Here is a 20,622-nt window from a genome sequence, read left to right on the forward strand (position 1 = left end):
GGTAGATATTAAGTGCCATATCTACCCTTGCTTATGGTATGAGTTAATTCTTTGTTCGGTCTCCCTAACGACACGGTTTCTTTTGAAACTTTTTGGCAAGGAATTATTCTTTTATAGTGATAAGTAGTTCACAGAAATGACAGCCCCACCCCAACATGGTGGTTAAAAGAACAGCTGGAGATTGGCCACCATACCCGTGTAAAGGGAGTATAGTTAAAGATTCTCATATGCATGTACGTAAAAAGATGCACCTAGCACTAAGGGAACATTACAAAGCAAATGTGTCATTTAAAAATATTTTCTCAAATCCAGGTGATATTTCAAAGAGAGGAAGAGTGAACACTTAACCTTCTGGTGAAAGAAAATCTTTGTGCCCTACACACATCCTGCGGTGGAAATGGTCTGCTCTGGGAATTCGACCTGGCAAGATCGCCTTATGCCGTGATTTCTGGGCCTTTGTCTTTCTCTACTTCTATGATCATTTAATCCCTTTCTTGGATCTTAGTTTCATTAGAAGAATTAAATACAACCTGCCTGGAACAAGGTATCAGGATCCATGGCCATCAGCTCAGGCAGAAATCTGGGTTTGGATTTGGGCCTGGCAAGCCCAAAAGGACTCACAAGGCAGCTCTGGGATTGCACAGAATGGAAGATCTGGGGTTGGACAAGCCAGGCTTGCATTCCGGTTCTGCTACTTTCTAGCCACCTCACCTCTTGGAGCCTCAGTTTCCTTGTCTACACAGTGGGAAGAACCCCTGTGTCTAGGAGGGGTTGGGGATACCGGGAAGCGTGTGGCCCGGTCCCTGGTGCGTTCTCTTCTCTGTTGGCCGAACATTTGTTTATTATTTATCGCAGAACGCGCCGTGCCAGACGTCTCCGGGGGAGGCTAGAAGGCAGTGTGTGCCACGCCGCCATCGGGAGAGCCTGCAGGGGCTCGGTACCCACACATTATTTAGCCGATACAGTTAGGTACCCCAGGGGAGACTCGCCAGTGCGCCTTGAGGCACTGGAGAATCACGGCTCTTTGGTACCTTTGGGACACGCGGGGGGCCGGGGCCTGGGGGAGAACTGGGCCATGCCAGCCGATGGCTCACCCTCTCATCCCTGTGGCCGCCGGCCCGCCTGCAAACTTATTTCACGATCAACCAAATGAAAACCAGCAGGCAGAGCAGCATGGGCAGGTCGACGCGGACCCGAAGTCCTGCGCCCCTCTCCAACCAAAAATCGCAGTGCTTGACTGAACAGAGCTCCCTGATCAGCCGCCACAGGACCCGCTGGTACAGCTTGTTGTCCTGTTTCTCACGGGACAGCTCCTCCGGGTTGGCCGCCTGCGTGGCATTGATGCAGCCGCTCACAAACTTCTCCTTGGTCACGTTGGCCTCCGAGCAGCCGTTGTAGTGGACCCCGTCGGGGAACTGCCAGTAGTTGGCTTCGTAGTACCTGTTGGCCTCGGCTCCCAGGTCGATATCCAGCTTCCGGCCTTGCCTGATGAACGCCCCGGGGCGGATCTCAGTCGTGTGCGCCTCCGTGACCTGGGAGGTGCTGGGCAAGGCTTTCCTGTTCCACTTGATTCTGTGCTTTATGCCTCTCGCCTTGACTGCCGAGAGTTGGCTGAACAGCAGGACACAGACGATGGCCAACCAGCATCTGCCCAGATGTTTCCCCATTGTGTCGGGATCTGCAAGAGCAAAGGCCTGGGCAGTTACCTTCCCCCAGGGGGGTGGGGGGTTCCCGGGTTCCCCTGACCCCCTCCCGTGTGCAGACGATTTTAAGCAAGGGATGCATCCTTGTGCCCTTCACGTTTTCCGAAAAGCGGAATAGTTTTCCCCGTGCTCGGGTTGCACAGGCTAAGTTAATACCCAGGTTCTTGCTTTTGCCTGGAATTACATGCATTCAGGGCGGAGATCTGGTTTTCTCCGACAGATAAGACGCTGCAACTAGCAATTATAAAGCCTTTGAATATGCATGGGAAAATAAGTGAGTAATGACATAATACATATAGGTTTTCTTTGGGGCTCCCGTCTTTCCAGTCAGAGGATCTCTGGAGGAAAATACACAGAAGAGCTGGAACCACAGGCTTCTGAGCACAGACTGTATTGTTCATCTTCCCTCTTTATTCTGTTGCTCTAAGCTGGCTCTGTTCTCTGGCACATTCTGTCAATCTATTCTAAGAAAGCCCCAAAGGGCTTTAGGGTAATGATGAAGAGAGAAATGGAAGCGTGGCCAGGAGACCCCTGCCTCCTTCTGCATCAGGGGGTCAAGATATGCTATAGAGGGGGCTCCCAGTCTCGCCCTGGGGACAGTGTGACCCCACCCTCCCCCTCACCCAGCACTTACTATGCATCAGCCACTGGCACTGACTGACTTAATTCTCACCTGGGGTGGGTGCATTATTATTCCCATCTGATATAAGTTGTCCTGGGGGGGTGCCTGGGTGGCTCCTTCAGTCATCGTTGTAGTCGGTTAAGCGTCTGCCCTCAGGTCATGATCCCAAGGCCCCCCTGCATAAGTATCTCTGCTCAGCGGGGAGTCTGCTTCTCTCTCTGCCCCTCCCCCCTGCTCCTGCGCGAGCACGCGCGCGCGCTCTCTCTCTCGCTCTCTCTCTCTCTCTCGTGCGCGCGCGCACGCTGTCTCTCAAATAAATAAATAAAATCTTAAAAAAAAAAAGTTCTCCTGGGATTCAGAGTAGGTAAGTGATTTGCCCAAGGTTGCACAATAGCGGGTGGCAGATTTGAATCCAGTCTGTCTGACTTCGTTCCCGTGTGCCCACTTGTCATGTCCCATGGCCATTCTGTGCTGCAGGAGGGGACGGTGCCTGCATTTTGGTTTTTGACTCACTGGGCATGAAGGGCAGCACCAATGGGCCCTAAGCTGAGCAAAGAGCAGGGTCCGTGAGGAATTTCAGAGGAGATAGGATGCTGGGGAGGATCGGAGGGCCTGGGGGAGCACTCCGAAGGGCTGCTGATGACATCAGGGGATATCCCCTTTCCCCACCGCCCCCCAGTCCGGTAGTTTGTCCCATCTGGCTCCTGAAACTTACAATAGCTATTGTGGAAATCTACTTCCCAAGGTCAACTGTTCCGGGCATCCCAGCACCTGGACCATTGTCAGTGTGGATGAGAAACCCCGGAATGGTTACAAAAGCCAAGCGTGCTCAGGCTGTGTCCTAGATGAAGTTCTATTGTAAGTCCATCAGTGCCAGAGCTGGAGGAGGTTCAAAAGTCAGCTTGCTTAGCCCCTAACACACCTTCCCTGCAGGATTCCCAAAGTGATGGGTCAATCTCTGTTAAAATGTTCAGCTGTAGTGTGACTCAGGTCCTTATGTAGGAAAAAAGGCAAAATGCAACCTCCGTGCATGTCCAGTCCCACCTCTGGATGCCTGTGAAGCAGCTTCTGCTGACCTTTCTTTACCTTCAGGCATGGTCTAGTCTCGGGCTCAGGGAGAGCATGAGTGTGCCTGGCAGCAGCCTGAGAACCTAGTCTCTGGCACCTTACCCCCTACCGCCCCTTAATCAGAGTGACCTCAGACCAGTTTTCTCCAAAGAGATCCAAGCATGAAGCCAACGTTCATTAATCTCCTAAATAGGGGGCCACACCTCATGCCATCAGCCCATACTCTTTTGGTAGGAGAAATGTTAAATAAGAATAATAACACAAATTACAGGTGTGTCAAGTTAAAAAAAAAGATAAAGATCTTGAGAAAGTAGTTTTCATTAGACAAGGGCTTAAAAGCAAAAGAAAATCCCAACCAGCCAAACCTAAAGTAGCATTTTATTGCAAGCACCAAAACCAGACATTCAACACCAGTGATGCACCAACAGGTTCATGTGTCCCCTTACTCGGGACACCCCCCAGGAGATGGGAGACAAGAAACCACTGTACAGTTTGCAGTCTGATTAGAAATGAGCAACCCTCACCACAGAAACGGAATCCAGCGCGAACTCTGCCTCCCCACATACCTCGGGCTGTCTCTGGAAGCTTGCCTCTGGAACCTCAGCAGCACTGTCCTCCAGCACGGCCCTCCCACGTATGTAGGAGCTGCAGGGGGAGGCGGCATTCCTATTGCTCTCCAAATATGGCAGCCCTCCTTGCTGGGCACGACCAATCAGGGCTTCCCAGGCACTCCTCTGCCTTGAGGATAGACCGCATCACTCTTCACTAATAAACACTGTCTGAAGATCTTGATGAAGTTCAGAGGGACTTGAGAGTTGCCTTTGATTTTCCTTTCTTTTCTTTTATGTATGGATGTGTTCATCTACTTATTTACTTACTATTAACCAGTTTATCACAAAGGACATTACAAAGGAAACAAATGAACAGCCAGATGAAGAAGTACATAAGGCAAGGTCCGGAGGGTTCTAACTGCAGGAGTCCTCATGGAGTCTGGGGCACGGCCTCCCCCAGTGTTGATGAGTTCACCAACTTGGAAGTTCTTCGAACCCCTCTGTGCCAGTAACTGGGGACACAAACCAAATACTCTAACAAAAGACACTCTTATCACGCCTATCACTCAGGAATTCACAAGGTTTTAGAAGCTCTGTGCCAGACACTGGGGACATTATTATACCACGATGTCACAGCTGGACAGATGGATGGAGACATCTGTCCAGAGTCTGGTTAGGTCTATTTTTAAGACTGGATTTTGAGAGGTGCCTTGGTAGAGCTGAAATGAGCGATGTTAGAAGGAAAACCTTTCCCATCTGTATCTGCAACAGAGGGTTGTTGCCCAGGTATGCATGCCGTCCTGCACCCGAAGACCAGCCTCGGCCAGCAAAGGGGTTTTGGCCAGGCAGCCTCTGTGGGAAGGGTCTGGTCCAGAAGAGGGTGGAAAGCAGCTGGGCCACACTGCCCCTTCCCAGCAGGGATCCCCAGGGAGCGAGGTACCACGCTTCCTTTGGGGAGATGGAAAAGCAGGGTTCATGTTGGATAGAGGGACACATAAGAGACTTGGCCAGCACTTTAAGCTGTTGAGCACGCAGGAATGCTTGAGCCACTGAATTAGTCCAAGGCCAAGAAGTTAAGATCTATGGAAACCCACGGGACAGATGCAGGTTGTGGTGAAAGGACAGGGTTCAAACGCGGTGGGGGCTGGGCGTGAGTTTCCTCCGACAGGTGGGGAGGGGAGCTGGAGAACTAGCTTCTCCTGGCAGGAGGGACTGCGCTCCGTTATTGGGTGACTGGTCCTTGTACAAAAGGGACGTACTCATGTGTCTCTGCTCCAGTTATTACTGCAATGCGAAATCAAAAGTGATTTCTGGAGGAAAGTACGGAGTGAGATTAGCCTGTAAATGGAATGTGATCTTTATCCCGATTGTGAACCGGCGATGTTGGCTGGATTCACTTCAAGGCCCTTTCATCAACCAAGCTGAAGTGGTCGACCAGCAGATGGCGCCATGAGTTCACAAAGACCTCTCGCCCTGGCGGTGGGGACTCCCGCCACCCCCTTCGCTAACTCCTGTAGGGATTTGGGGCCTCTAGTTGGGCCTTTCTGTCTCCTCTGCCTTTAATTTTAAAATTTGTTGCATTTCCTTTTTTTAAAAAAAAGTTTTCATTTTCTTCCTAGAATCAGGATTTTTGGTCCTGTGAATACACACACACACACACACACACACACACACACACACACACTTTGGTAGTGCAAGCTCCCTATAAACTATTTGCAAAATGCAGAAGAAAACAGAAAACAAAAACCACCTTAATATTTCACTATCCAGAGACAAGTGTCAGTACAAGTGTCTTAATTAGGATTGGGGGTGTTTAGAAATAGAAAGGGCTCAGAATCCTCTAGTTCAGCTCCTTCGCACCATGAGGTCATGGGGCCAGATAGGCCCAAGGTCACCCAGCCAGGCAGACCCCCCGCCCCCTCGCGCAGGCCCATTGCCCTGTTCTGAACTCTGTATACTGTCCATCCTGCCCGCCCACATGTGGTGTGAGCATCTCCAGGCCCCTCCATCCTTCCTCTTTCTATTCTCTTGCTGAGGAGGACTTGGCCCAGAAGGTGGTGGGAGGTTGGTGCAGAGCTGATGAACCTGCAGATTCCTCTTGGCAGTGAACAGAGAGGCACAGAGGAGTATGGAAGCCCGTGGAAATGTTCGAGAAGTTGGGAGGAGCTCTGGAAGCTGCAAACAAGGCAAGAAAACTGTTACCCAGCTGCAGAGAGTGCAGAACTAGTTGCCCCCATCCTGCTTGGCACATGCTCCCCGCCTACAAACATGAACCAACAAACAGCCAAGGAATTAGTGAGAGAGCTGAGAGGCCAGGGCCAAGTGAATCGTGTGTTCTGGCGTTGACGGTTACAGGAGGAATATCACTGAGTGTGGATATCATTGCTTAAACAAGGGAGAACGAGACTGATCCCACAGGGCTGGGTGCTCCATGATGCAAGGGAAGGGACTCTGGAGGGCTTCTCTAGAATGGATGAGCGGTAGAAAATTATGTGAATAAAAAAAAAAAATTGGCAGGGAAAGGCTGAGGTCTAGAATGCCTGAGTGGGTCATTACTATATCAGTTCCTAGTTTGATTAGATCTGGGACCTTTGGAGAGCATTTATAAATACAGTGCTCATTAGGAGACAAGATGCCACGCCGAACTGTTCCCAGAAAGGTTAGTGTGTAGGAAGATCAACCACTGTACCTTGGCTTCCCGAAGATTTATCGAGTGTCTGTCATGTGTTTGGACGATACCGCGCCAGAGGAGGGACAGCATACACATGGGTAAGGCAGCTAAGGCTGCTCATGGCCTTCTGGTAGAGAAATAATTGAACTGTGTTTTGGAAAATAATACTTACAAGATAGTTGCGTAGCAGTCTAAATAGCCGTACTCAATTTCTTTCTTTTTAGTGAAGTCTACTAGTCAGAGGAAGCTGAATATATCCTGAGGGTACAGAATTATGTATTGTTACAAACTGAACGCACCCATGTAACCTGCACCCAGAATAAGAAATCAAACAAGGACAGCCTGCTCAAAGCCTCTTTGTCTCCCCATTGTGTCACTGCCCTCTCGCCTGGCTCCTGACACCCTCGCTTAGCTTTGCCTGTTTGTACTTCATAGAAATAGAATTATATAGACCATAATTTTTTGTGTCTGTCTTGCTCAAACTGGGTCGTGTAGATTCACCCACATTGTGCGTAGCTGTCAATGGTTCATTCCATCTTGAGACGGCTCCACGATTTTCTTCTCCATTCCCCTCATGGTGGGCATTTGGGTGGTGTCTGGTTTGGGTGGCTGTGAACATTCTGACGTGTGCCTCTTGGTGAATTGTGAACCCTTTTCTGTTGGATGTACACTCTCAGGGGAAACTTGCTGGGTCATAGAACATGCTCAGCTTTTATATTCTTAGAATTTGGATTATTACTTTGCACAAATTTTATTTTATTTTATTTTTAAAAAGATTTTATTTATTTGTTTATTTATTTGAGAGAGAGAGAAACAGCATGAATGGGGAGAGGGTCAGAGGGAGAAGCAGGCTCCCCTCTGAGCTGGGAGCCCGATGTGGGCCTCGATCCCAGGACTCCAGGATCATGACCAGAGCCGAAGACAGTCGCTTAACCAACTGAGCCACCCAGGTGCCCTACTTTGCACAAATTTTAAATACCACCTTCCCCTATAGCTCGCCCATTCTTTTCTTAAGCGCCGTCAGGGGACTTCCTTTGGGGGGGTCCCAGAGCACTAGACACATAGCCAAATACTTGTGCGGGGCACCCTTGCTGTTCATACGTTCAGGTGAGCTCACAGAAGTCAAAGGACCACATTCCACTTGCCCCACACATAGCACAGTGCCTAGAATCTAGCAGCAACTAAATTCCCTTTATCCCTTCTTATCTGTGACTTGGTTGAGGACGGTATTGTCAGAGCTGTGCCAGGATCACAGCTGCCAAGGTGGGCACAGGTGGGCTGTGTGCCTGGGGACAGGCCAAGCTCTCCAAATCGTAGCAGGTCATGATATACAGAGGCAGCAAGAGGGAATTTAATAGGGATAAAGGCAGCAGTTTTAGAATTAGTTTGTAAAAAGTTCAAGGGCAGCATGTGAAGACCTAGCATGTGACGGTAGTTGAAATTCCACTGGGGTATGATTGTCTAGAATCTAGAAGTGTAACGGGAGGCCACAGAGGAAGCAAATGCTTCTCTCCTCCAAGGGTCATTTCCCCTACAGTTCCGTGCCCTTCCCTGCTCAGACCACAGCAGGTGCTGGGTGCTGGACTGTGCGGAGCTGACGCAGGGCAGGGAGGTGTGATGATGCGGGCAGGGGGTGGGTGTGATGGGAGGGGCTGTGTAAGGGTTGGGAGGTGGGGAATCTCGTAGCATACCAGGGACCACTGAAGGTAGTTACTCATCTTGTGTCCCCAAATGTTCGTGGAATAGGATGTTTGTAAATGAGAAGATAGACAGCCACCAAAGCTCTAGGGCAGAGGTAACAGGGTGAAGGCTGTGCTTTAAGGTGGTCCGGAAAGCGGCACCCAAAGAAAGGGGAGAAACTCCAGCCTGGAGACCCCAAGAAGGGCAGAGAGTGCCAGCCCTGGCCACCTCACTTGGCCGCCCACCACTTTTCTCACTTGTCTCTGGTGGTTTTTTAAGAAGATTAATTAACCGGATAATTTGATGTGCAGTTTGTCCTCTCTTCCTGACAGGCAGGAAAATGTCCAAAAGGAGAAAGGCCGGCCCCAGGGTGAGGTTACCTGGAACAGGTAAAAGGGGCTAGCTATTGTGGGGGCGCCTGGGTGGCAGAGTCGGCTGAGTGTCGGACTCTTGCTTTCAGCTCAGGTCATGATCTCAGGGTCGTGGGATTGAGCCCTGAGTTGGGCTCTGCACTCAGCATGGAATCTGCTTAGAGACTCTCTCCTCCACTCTCTAAGATGGATAGAGAAATCTTAAGAAGGAAGGAAGGAAGGGAGGGAGGGAGGAAGGGAGGGAGGGAGGGAGGAAGAAGCTAGCTATTGTGTCAGAACAGAGACCCCTTTTTTTACCCAGGGTGGCTTTCATTCTCAGGGGAGGCCCTGGAGATACTGCAAAGGGAGGGGGTGGGAACCAGAGACCTAGATTCTTTATCTTTTTTTTTTTTATAAAGATTTTATTTATTTATTTGAGAGACAGAGAGAGTGAGAGAGAAAGCACATGAGATGGGGGGAGGGTCAGAGGGAGAAGCAGACTCCCTGCCGAGCAGGGAGCCCGATGCGGGACTCGATCCCGGGACTCCAGGATCATGACCTGAGCCGAAGGCAGTCGCTTAACCAACTGAGCCACCCAGGTGCCCTCTTTATCTTTTTTTTTTTTTAAGATGTTTTATTTATTTGAGAAAGAGAGAAGGGGAGGGGCAGAGGGAGAGAATCCTCCCCACCAAGCACAGAGCCCGACCTGGGGCTCAATCTCACATCCCATGACATCACAACCTGAACCAAAACCAAGAGTCAGAAGCTTAACTGACTGAGCCACCCAGGCGCCTCCAGAGACCCAGGTTCTAATCCCCACCCTTCCATCCTCTGCCTGGAGTGACTTCAGTTCTCATCTGTTAGATGGAGAGCTTAGCCTCCTCCATCACATAAGCCGCCCTCGTCTCAGAGAATAAATGGTGTATTTACCAGATATCTTTGGGGCAGGCAGAAGTTCAACTGAGAATGGGTTTCCACATTTGTGTAAGAGGTATCATGCCTCCCTTTCCCCACTGTTAATGCTTATCAAACGTTGCTTGCCAATGTTGGAATCACAGAATCCAATACAAATCCTTTGCCTCAGAATAGTATAAAGGGCAGTAAGCTAAGATCTAAAAGTTTTGTTAACACCTGGGCATGTGTTAACATGTTCATTATTGTCCTGCCAGAAATACTAATGAAGCATTTACTGTTGTGAAGGCAACTAGCAGGGGCTGAAGGGGTTCATGCCAGAGGCTGGGTCTGTGACAGAGAAAGGGGAAAGATTGGAGCACTGTCAAGACAGGTCGCACTGGGTGGAGAGAAGTAGGATCTGAGCCACAGAGCCAGCCAAACTGAAAAATGCAGGCCAAGGTCACTTCTTGGTACGGATGGCTGTAGGGACAAGATCCAGCAGGAAATAGGAATGGGGGAGCCAACATTTTTTTTTTAAAAAATGCTATTATTGGAGTATAACATACATGCAGAAAAGTGCACAACTCAGTAAGTTTTCACACACTGAATAAACTTATGTAACCAGCAGAATAGTCCAAACCCTCATGACTGCCCCACCTACCCACCCAGAGGGTACTCACGGTCTTGACTTCTAATGACCCAGCTGGTTTCACCCACTTTTGTATTTTATACAAATGAAATCATGCAGTGTGTGCCTGTTTGTGGCTGGCTTCTTTTGCTGCCCATTATATTTGTGAGATTCATCAGTACTGTTGCCTGGAGGTGTTATTTTTCACTTCTCATTCCTGTATGATATATGGTTGTATAAATAGATCATAATTTATTTATCTATTTACCTCTTGATGGACTTTGGGGTAGTCCCTGTTTGAGACTATTATGAATGCAGTTGCTATGAAAATTCATCTGTACATCTGGTGGTGAACATAAGCTCTCCTTTCTGTTGGGCAAATCCTCAGGATTTGAATAGGTGTCTGTTCAGCTTTAGTAGAAGCTGACAGTTTCCCAAAGTTGTTCAACCAACTTAGATTCAGCTGTGGAAGAAGGTTCTGGTGTTCCCCAGGCACCTGCTGCATGGTGGCTCCTCTGGATATTGGAGACTTCTTTTAATTTTTAAATAAACAGTGACGACAGTTAGGTGACCAACTGTCCCCGTTTGCCAAGGATTGAGGGGGCTGTGAGGACACTGGATTTTTTCAGTGCTAACTGGGAAAGTATGGGCCAAGCCAGGACAAGGTGGTCACCTTCCTTCAGATGTGTAGGTGTAGCAGATCTTGAAATATCCCTTACACTTACCATTGTGAAATTATGGTAGTTATTAGGTCCACCAGTAGATTTTATTTAGCGAGTTTGAGAAGTTTTAATTTAATCGGTGCAAAATGTTTTGATAATTATATTTCAGCATCATTGATTCCCTCTGTGCCCTCTGTATTTTTATTTTATGCATTTAAAAACATTATTCTGTGCAGGGTCCATAGGCTTCGCCACACTCACAAAAAGATCCATGGGAGGGGTAGAGATTTCAGTTGGGTCTTAATGATGAATAGGGGTTTGTATGAATAGCGGAGAGAGGGCAGGGAAGACATTCTATGTAGAGGGAACAGCATGAGAAAAGGGGACAATAAGGTAAGAACTCATGTTGCGTTTGAATATTACCTTGTAAAATTAGGCTTGGGGAAATGATGGTCCTATGTTGTGGTTGCTGGTATTTGTGATCCATGAAACAGTCTGTTGGCTCAGTGTTGGCGAGGGTATGTCCCAGGCAGGGATTATCCAAGTGTGGAGAAGGTAGCGATCTTGAGCTGGAAGTCTGTAGAGATGACTTCCTGGGAGGAAGAGCATGAAGCCAGTTCTTTAAAGGACAGGAAGATGGCTGGGGGTAGCATCCTATTACAGGTGTGCAAATGGAAGACTGGCTTGCCATCGGGAGGGCTGGGGCGGGGGAAAGGATAGAGGGGGACAGCTGACATCTCTGGTGTTCTGTTGGGTTTCTTTCACAACCTTTCTGCCCTGCAAGTTTTCCCACTTGAGTCAGCTTTGTGGTTCTGAGGAAGGGCTAACACTGCCTGAACAATGCACAGATGTCCTTGATTTCAAGCGATGGCTGGCTCCTCTTGCCTCTTTACTTTAGCTGCCAGAGGGAAGCATTTCAGATTTTCCAACTGGACACAAACCAATGCCCCTCTTCCATCTTTTCTGATCTCTTGACCCCAAGTGGAAATGACACATAGGTGTGCAATGACTCACAGAAAAGAAGAGTCAGGTATACACGCAGGAGGGAAAACCAAATGGAAGGAGAGCCAATGGAGGGAAAACCAAAACTTCACGTGTGTGATTCAGATGGGCTGTCTGGCTCGTAAAGGCTGCAGCGAGGCTTCTGCCTGGAGCAAGCAGGTCAAGGTGAGTGAGACAGGGATGTAATGTGGGTGTTCAGAAGCTAAGTTTCACACTAGGGCTTCCATTTCTCAAAACCTGGTATTTGTACCACCCAGTCTTGCCAAAGAGCACATAGCATGTAAGGGAACATCCTTACTCAACTGCGTAACTTCCCTCTGAAGTGGAAAAGGAGCAGCTGGGGCTACCTCCACTGGGCAGATGGAAAAGTCAGGAGAAGTTTCCATTCGGTGTAAACAAGGTTTTGAAATAGTCTGTATGAGGAGTAATTTGTAATCTAGTAGAAAAGGCAGTCCCTAGACTCATGACAAAAACTGGTGCATGAAGCAATTCCCCAGGTCCCTTACTCATTCATTCATTCATTCATTCATCAAAGATCCATAGCTTTGTCTTGAGGAAATTTTGGTATTTAACACTGAGTAAAGGGTTTGAGTTGATTTTGTCCATGCATGATATCAGCAGGTCTTTTAGGATAACATATCACGGAGAAGCAAGCAGGTTTTAAACTCAAGCACTCTGTGGCTAAATATTGCTGTGCTCACTTTTTTTTTTTTTAATTTTGAAAAGGTAGACTCTTTTTTTAAAGGTGGACTTTTAATAACTGCTTTTACCACCAGATTAAGTCATGCAGTTGTTAGAAATTTCTGAAAGAATATATATGTATATATATATTTTTAAAAAAAGCTCCTTCTTACATGGATACTCTCTGGTACTTCATTAGGACACTACTGTTCAAAAGGTCTTGGCCACATAGCTCCCAAACAAAACACTCACCCCCAGGTTGTTTTCAGCCCACTGGCAATGAAGCCGTATGCAGAACACAGGCCTCTGTGCTCAACTTGATAAAGGCCAAGAATATCATATTACATTTTTCAGCTTTCATTGATTAAGGCTTTGATTTTGTGGCCAGAAAAGGCTTCAGGCCAAGTGTTTATAAGCACGGTGGACCCAAGGCTATTAGTGCTTCTGTACAGACTGTTTTCTGGAACACCCGTAAAAAAAAACAAGTGGGCTGAAATGTTCTGATTAGATTAAATCTCAAATAAATGCCTAAACCACCCCCTACCCTTTCACCAATTTTGTGTGTGTGTGTGTGTGTGTGTGTGTGTGTGATAGTAAAGTTTATTGAGTGATAGTACAAAGCTCCCAAAGAGAAGGGGACCCAAGAGGGTTGCCCAAACCAGTTCTTAGGCAGGTAATTTTATTCTTAAAAAAACCAAACCCAAACAAAAACAGCTTCGTTGAGATGTAATTCACATACCATACGATTCCTCATTTCACGGTGTAAATTCAGTGATATTCAGCACAGAGTTGTTCATTAAGTACCACTATCTAATTCTAGAATAATTTCATCAAACCAGAGAGAAACTCATACCCATCAGCTCTCCCTTCTCATTTCCTCAGCTCTCTCCAAACCCCAACAACCAATAATCTACTTTCTGTCTCTATAGATTTTCCTATTCCCTCAGAATCATACAATAAAGAGACAGAAATAGAATCATCATCTTTCACTTGACATCATGTTTTCAAAGTTCGTCCATATGGTAGCATGGATCAGAACTTCATGGAGCCTTTTCACATGGTGAATACCCTGTAGGATACAAATACTCTTCCATTTGACGCTGTGGTTTTACCAGGGCAGACTAGGAGGTGTGGGATAAAACAATGTTTCTGTTGTCCAGTTACTCTTCAGGTGACTATGTCAAAAACAAGATGGCGGCCTTCACTTAGATTTTTCCCATAAGTTGCCTGGACAGAGCCAACAGCCCATCCTGGTTTATTCAAGGAGTTCATCTCCTGGAGGATTATGGGAAATGTGGCAGCCCAAGCTGGTGGAAGTCAGGTGTTTAGCAGAACCACGGTGGACTTCCTCCACAGATGGCAGTGCAAAATCTTGCTCCTAAAATTCTCAAAGCTAAGAATGGTCTCTGACAGACTTTATGGGGGCAAATCTGGGCTTGACTGCCCCTGTAATCATTCACTCATTCATTATTTTCTTCATTCTTCAAAGGTACAGAGCTGTTTCTTGAGGAAACATTAGCCCTGCCTAATGGCCCTAACTGGAAGCAGGAACTCTCCTTCTGGGCCATTCCACAGCAGGCTCAATGTCTGTGTGACACTGTGGAGGTAAATAAACCCAATGTGTGTGTGTCAGTTGCCTCCTGGAAAGCAATGAAACGGGTCTGCAGATTGGCTGGGGAGAAAAGGCCTCCTCAGAGGACTGGAGTAAAAGGAGATTCAGAGACATGCAGGGGAATGGGGGAGATGTGACCTTGGCTAGAAAAAGGAAATACAGTCTCCTTCCTCACTGGGTTCTCTGGTCTGTGAGTCAATGCAAGGCCACCTGGCACACAACCGGGAGGGCCTGGAATCTGTGGCGTTCTCTTGTGCTCTGGTGTTAGGGCCTTGGGAGGGTGAGCTTGGGCCATACAGAAACCTGAATGGACGCATTCCATGTGTGGGCAGCCATTGTGAGTAGGGCAAAGGGCATGCCTTGCATTCCGAATTTGGCGGCATGAGGGGATAGGATCTTGCCAGCTCTCTGTAGCACCCGCCGAATTGCAGCTAACACCGAGACCCAGTTAATTAACTTTTAATCAGCATAACCCGAACCCAGGTGTGTTCTCAGTGTATTGGTGTGTGGGAGGAACATTATCGGGCTTAGAGTTTTAGATCTTCGTTAAGTAGGAGCCAAATAAATTTAGGAGACTATGAAACTCTTCATTCTGTGCCAGCCCTGGGGGCGTCGTGGCTGGATTTCAGTGGCTGTCTCTGGAATGGAAGCATTTCTGCTTGCTCTGCAATGGGCACCGTGAGGTAGGCGCCTTGGCAATCCCGAGTGGCCCAGTCTGTTGAGGGCACACAGATGATAGTATTTCCATCATAAGAAGTGAGTGTGTGAGTGCAGGGCCCTCGCAAGACCCTCACAATCCTGGGAATGCCTTTGAGCTGTGTTGACGGTGACGTGGACACACTGCTATGTTTCTAGAAAGATGGCATTAGGGGCTGAGTTGTGTCCCCACCAAATTTATATGTTGAAGTCCTAGGCCCTCAAACCTCAAAATGACTGTATTTGGAGGTAGGGCTTTTAAAGAGTTAATTTAAAGTTAAGTTAAAACGAGGCCGTTAGGGTGGGCTCTAATCCGCTGTGACTGGTGTCCTTATGGAAAGAGATTAGGACACACACACACAGAGGGAGGACCGCACAAGGACACAGTGAGAAGGCGGCCGTGTATAAGCTGAGGAGAGAGACCTCAGCAGAAACCAACACCGCTGACACCTGGATCTCAGACTTCTGGCCTCCAGAATGTGAGGAAATTAATTTTTGTTTTTGTTTTTAAGCCACCCAGTCTGTGGTAGTTATGGCAGCTCTAACAAACTAATAGTGATGGTATCATCAGCAAGAAAGGCGATGAGAATGGGGTCCAAGAGTAACTGGGTCATTTAAGGGTGCTAAGGGATGGAGGTACTGAAAATTGGTATCTTTGTCCAGTACAAAAATTAAGAAAATGATCTTATTTTTGTTTGTTTGTTGTTTGTTTTTAGAGAAGGAGGGAGGGAGAAGAGGGGCAGATTTTCTAGGACAATTAGGGAGAAAAAGGCTCCCAGCTCATCATCACGTGGGTGGCCTCTAGTTTGGGGGCTCCAGCAGGAGGGGGCCCAAGCTCTAAGGCTCTAGGGGACCATGGTTTAATTGGAGGGGGCCACCACCTGTATACAACCTTTGGGCCTGGCTTCCTTGAAATAATGCAGGGGGGCGGGCATGTACGGGACAGTGAGCAATAGAGGGTCTATCCAGGGGAGGAGGCATTTTAGACCCGGCTTGCTTTTCGGATCGCTGACCCTTTTTCCAGGTTCTGCTTGGGGTCAGCTAAGTTCCCGAGGCTGGAGCCTCATAGCAGACCAGGGGGACACCATTCACAGAGGCCATGAGCTGTGCACTGTGCCTCAGACCTGGGACCTCTGAGCCAAACTCTTAAATATCATCGCAAACCAAAGGCAAAGAGTTTCCACAATATACTCTGAGGAACATACCATTTGTGTAACCTTGGACAAGTGACAGAATGTCTCTGGGTATCAGGTTTCTAAAAGGGGGATCTTATGAAGGTCAGAACAAGGCCTTGGATGCCGAGTGCCTCGCATGGAGCCTGGCACATGATATACCCTCCAAAGCTGTACTGAAGTCTGAGAAAACACTACAGACAAGCTCCCTGAGGGCACACCGCCCAGGCTGGTACGTGCCAAGAGAGGAATTAAAAATAATAGTTGCGGACCTTTTTCTTATTATAAAAGCAATATTTGGGGGCACCTGGGTGGCTCAGTCGGTTAAGCGTCTGCCTTTGGCTCAGGTCATGATTCTGGGGTCCTGGGATCGAGCCCCGCATGGGGGCTCCTTGCTCATCGGGGAGTCTGCCTCTCCCTCTCCCTCTGCTGTTCTCTCTCTGTCAAATAAATACATAAAATCTTAAAAAAAAAAAAAAAAGCAGTATTTGGTTACTGAAGTTTTCTGGAAAATATAAAAACAATACGGAGAAAAATAAATAATCCCCTGTCATCTACCACCCAGTGACAAGAACCTTATCATTAAGGACTATATATTTCTGGTATTTTTTTTGTTTAATTCTATATTTTATTTCTTTGTTTTATAAAAAATGGAGACACTACCCTTAGTGGTTTGTACTCTGATTTTCACTTAAAATTGTATTACACACAACACTCATGTAAGGCACAGTTCTTCTGAAACACGACAGTTGCGGGGCAGCATTCCACTGCACGGAAGCACTGCCATGTTAAAAAAAAAATAATTAATTCTGGCTCACTATTATTTTTTAATCGATTTGATGGACCTTCATTGTTTCTAAGGGTCAGATCTTAGAAGCAAGTGTTGGCAAATTCCCTGGCAGAAGCAAAAAGACAGCTGTCATTTGACTGGTGGGGTCCTACACATTTGAGCACATGTTAACAGGACATCTCGGTGGCACCTGTCACTTTCTAGAGGCTCATCAGAAAGGGGCATGGCAGCCTGGGTGTATTTGGACCACTCGTACGTGGGGACCTGGGAAGAAGATGAGGAGTAGCTGCCCACTGGTGGGTAAATGGCTGGAAGCACCAGAATTAAAGTGTCCCCACTCTCCTTCTGGAGGTACCTCTGAACTTTGCAGGATCAGTCCTGGCCTGAGAACTTTAAAACACCTGCATGGCTTGGGGACATTTGTAACAACAAATGACTTCATTGCAAAATCCGTCACTGCTTTCCCCTAGAAGCTTGGGGGCAGGACTGCCTCTCATATTCACAGACCCTGGAGGAAGCAAGAGTCCACAAAGGAGACCCGTTAGCCCATAGCTGCTCTCTTCACTCCTGACCGGGACCCAGCCAGCACCTGTGCGGGCCTCAGGTTCATGGGCTTGGGCCCCCTGATCCATGTGTCCAAGTTCTTTCTGAGCTCCCTCCCCCCACCTGGCTACCTGACACGGAGGTGTGCACACTTGTGATCCACCTGTGGAAGGCCGAGCAGATAAGAGGCTGAATGAGCCCTAGAGCTTGGCTTGGGGCCATCTGGCAGAGAGTTCCAATAACCTCAGTCCTTGGGACCTAGTCTAGGAGGTGAACACTGAGTGAAGGCCTAGAAGGGGACCCTTTAACGTATAGGTGAGGACAGGGGTCCCACAGCTCCAGGCTGAGGGCTACGAGAAGCCCATGTCTCAGGTGGCCTGGGGCGTGTGGGGGACAGTGACGGGCCCTCAGAGGCTTAACTCCCTGTTTGGCAAGGCCTGAGTCTGGGGAAGCTCAGTTCTGGCTGAGATGAAGGCTCCCACTAGGGTGGAAAGCAACACAGACCCACATTTCCGTCCAAAGGCAGAGGACACTTTCTCGGTCTCAGCCCCAGAAGGGGACCTGAGGAAACAGAAGTTGACACCCGACGCTTCTCCAGAAGAGCCCTCTCTGGGAGTTCAACTCAGTTACTTTATGTCAATCATTTTTAAATTGGTTTTTCCTTTCCTTTTTTTTTTTTTTAAAGATTTATTTATTTATTTATTTGAGAAAGAGGGAACACAAGCAGGGAGGAGGGGCAGAGGGAGAGGGAGAAACAGACTCCCTGCTGATCAGGGAGCCTGATGTGGGGCTTGATCCCAGGACCCTGGGATCATGACCTGAGCCAAAAGCAGATGCTTAACCCATTAAGCCACCCAGGTGCCCCTTTTCCTTCATTTTTTTTATTTTTTAAAGAGTTTTCTTTTTTATTGATGTGTAATTAACATAGTGTTGTATTAATTTCAGATGTACAATATAATAATTCAATAATTCTTACATTGCTCAGTGAGCATTATGATAAGTGTACTCTCAATCCCTTTATCTATCTCACCCATCCCCCCACCCACCTGCCCTCTGGCAACCATCAGTTTGTTCTCTGTATTTAAGAGTCTGTTTTTTTGTTTGTCTCGTTTGCTTTGTTTCTTAAATTCTGTGTGTGAGTGAAATCATATAGTATTTGTCTTTCTCTGTCTGACTTATTTCACTTAGCATTATACCTTCTAGATCCATCCGTTGTTGCAAATGGCAGGATTTCATTCTCTTTTATGGCTGAGTAATATTCCATTGTATATTACGTATGTTACATCTTCTTTATCCGTCTACCTATTGATGGACACTTAGGTTATTTCTGTATCTTGGTTATTGTAAATAATGCTTCAGTAAACATAGGGGTGCATACATCTGTTCAAATTAGTGTTTTTGTTTTCTTTGGTAAACACCTAGTAGTGGAATTACTGGACCATATGGTAGTTCTATTTTTAATTTTTTGAGAAATCTTTATACTGTTTTCCACAGGGGCTGCACCAAATTGCATTCCCACCAACAGTGTACAGGAGTTCCATTTTCTCCACATCCTCACCAACACTTGTTATTTCTTGTCTTTTTGATTCTGCCCATTCTGAAAATGTTAAGGTGATAACTCATTGTGGTTTTGCTTTGCATTTCCCTGATGATGAGTGATGTTGAGCATCTTTTCATCTGTTAGACATTTGTATGTCTTCTTTGGAAAAATGTCTATTCAGGTCTCAGCCCACTTTTAATCAGATTATTCGGGGTTTTTTGGTGTTCACTTGTATGTGTTCTCTATATATTCTGGATAAATCCTTTATTGGATATATCATTTGCAAATGTCTTCTCCCATTTAGTAGGCTGCCTTGTTTTGTCTTGATGGTTTCCTTTGCCGTGTGAAAGCTTTTTATTTTGGTATAGTCCCTCCCAATAGTTTATTTTTGGTTTTGCTTCCCTTGCCTAAGGAGACACATCTAGAAAAATGTTTCTATGGTCGATGCCAAAGAAATTATTGTCTGTGTTTTCTTCAAGGAGTTTATGGTTTTAGGCCTCACATTTAGGTCTTTAATCCATTTTGAGTTTATTTTTGTGTAAGGTGTAAGAAAGTGGTCCAGCTTCATTCTTTTGCATGTAGCTGTCCAGTTTTCCCAGCACCATTTAATCAATAGACTACCTTTTCCTCATTGTATGTTCTTGCCTCCTTTATTGTAGGTTAATTGGCCATATAAACGTGGTTTATTTCTGGGCTCTCTGTTCTCTTGACCTATGTGTCTATTTTTGTGCCAATAGAATACTGTTTTGATTCCTAAGAGTTTTAGTAATATATTGACTCATATAATTCTTCCCACAGCATTATTATGTGGATACCTTTGTTATCCCATTTACCGATGAGCAAGCTATACCACAGAGAGATTAATAATGTGCCTGAGATCACAGTGCTAATAAGTGGCAGAACTGGGACTTGACTTCAGATAGTCTCACTTAGAGCCCGTGTGTTAAACTAGGAGGTCATACTGCCTTTCACACTTGCTGACAGCACTTTTCTGAGCTTCCAGACAGGCAAGGCAAGAATCTTCAGTACTTCTCCCAAGTGATAAAATCTTGAGAAAATGACTGGATAGATTGCAATATGGGTAACATTATGTAACATGATAAAGACTGATTAATTTCTGTTTTGCACAGATCCAAATGTGTTCTTCAAGGGGCGCCTGGGTGGCCCAATCGTTAAGCGTCTGCCTTCGGCTCAGGTCGTGGTCCCAGGCTCCTGGGATCAAGCCCCGCATCGGGCTCCCTGCTGGGCGGGAAGCCTGCTTCTCCCTCTCCCACTCCCCCTGCTTGTGTTCCCTCTCTCGGTCTGTCAAATAAATAAATAAAAATTTTTTTAAAAAATGTGTTCTTCAAAAATAGTATTTCTCACATCAACCCTCAATAAAAAGGGTTTCCTTTTTTTAAATATTTTAGAGAGAGAGCGAGAGCGAGCATGCAAACAGGGGGAGGGTCCTTTTTTTAAAGAGAAAATTCTTTTAGCACAATTCGCAGGAGTTGGAAGTAACAGGAAAAAACGATGGGGCCTGATGGTATTATTCACTCTGGCCCTCTGAGTACCTACGTTTTGAACATTTGAAGTCTTCTCAGTGGGCTACTCTTGAGAAATTATGATGGTCAGATAATGAAGCTTATATTTAAATAATTAGAAAAACGGCCCCAAGTGAAAATTGTTCTAGAAATTTTTATGTTAAGGATTAATTTTGAGGTTCACTTACGGACGAGGAATGCCTTGGAGACTTGGTGGCTGTTGCTTGTTCTCAG

General features: G+C 46.8%; 1 protein-coding gene across 1 annotated transcript; it reads right to left on the reverse strand.

The window, feature by feature from the left end:
* Window positions 1-1,130: 1,130 nt before the first annotated feature.
* On the reverse strand, window positions 1,131-1,667 carry PRND (prion like protein doppel). The gene has a single exon (XM_028118911.1). The coding sequence runs from the start codon at window positions 1,665-1,667 to the stop codon at window positions 1,131-1,133; it is 537 nt and encodes a 178-aa protein (XP_027974712.1).
* Window positions 1,668-20,622: the final 18,955 nt, after the last annotated feature.

Source organism: Eumetopias jubatus, unplaced genomic scaffold (assembly GCF_037043125.1).
Source record: "Eumetopias jubatus isolate StellerSeaLion01/CBP00866 unplaced genomic scaffold, mEumJub1_p1.0 scaffold_9, whole genome shotgun sequence".
Taxonomy (NCBI): domain Eukaryota; kingdom Metazoa; phylum Chordata; class Mammalia; order Carnivora; family Otariidae; genus Eumetopias; species Eumetopias jubatus.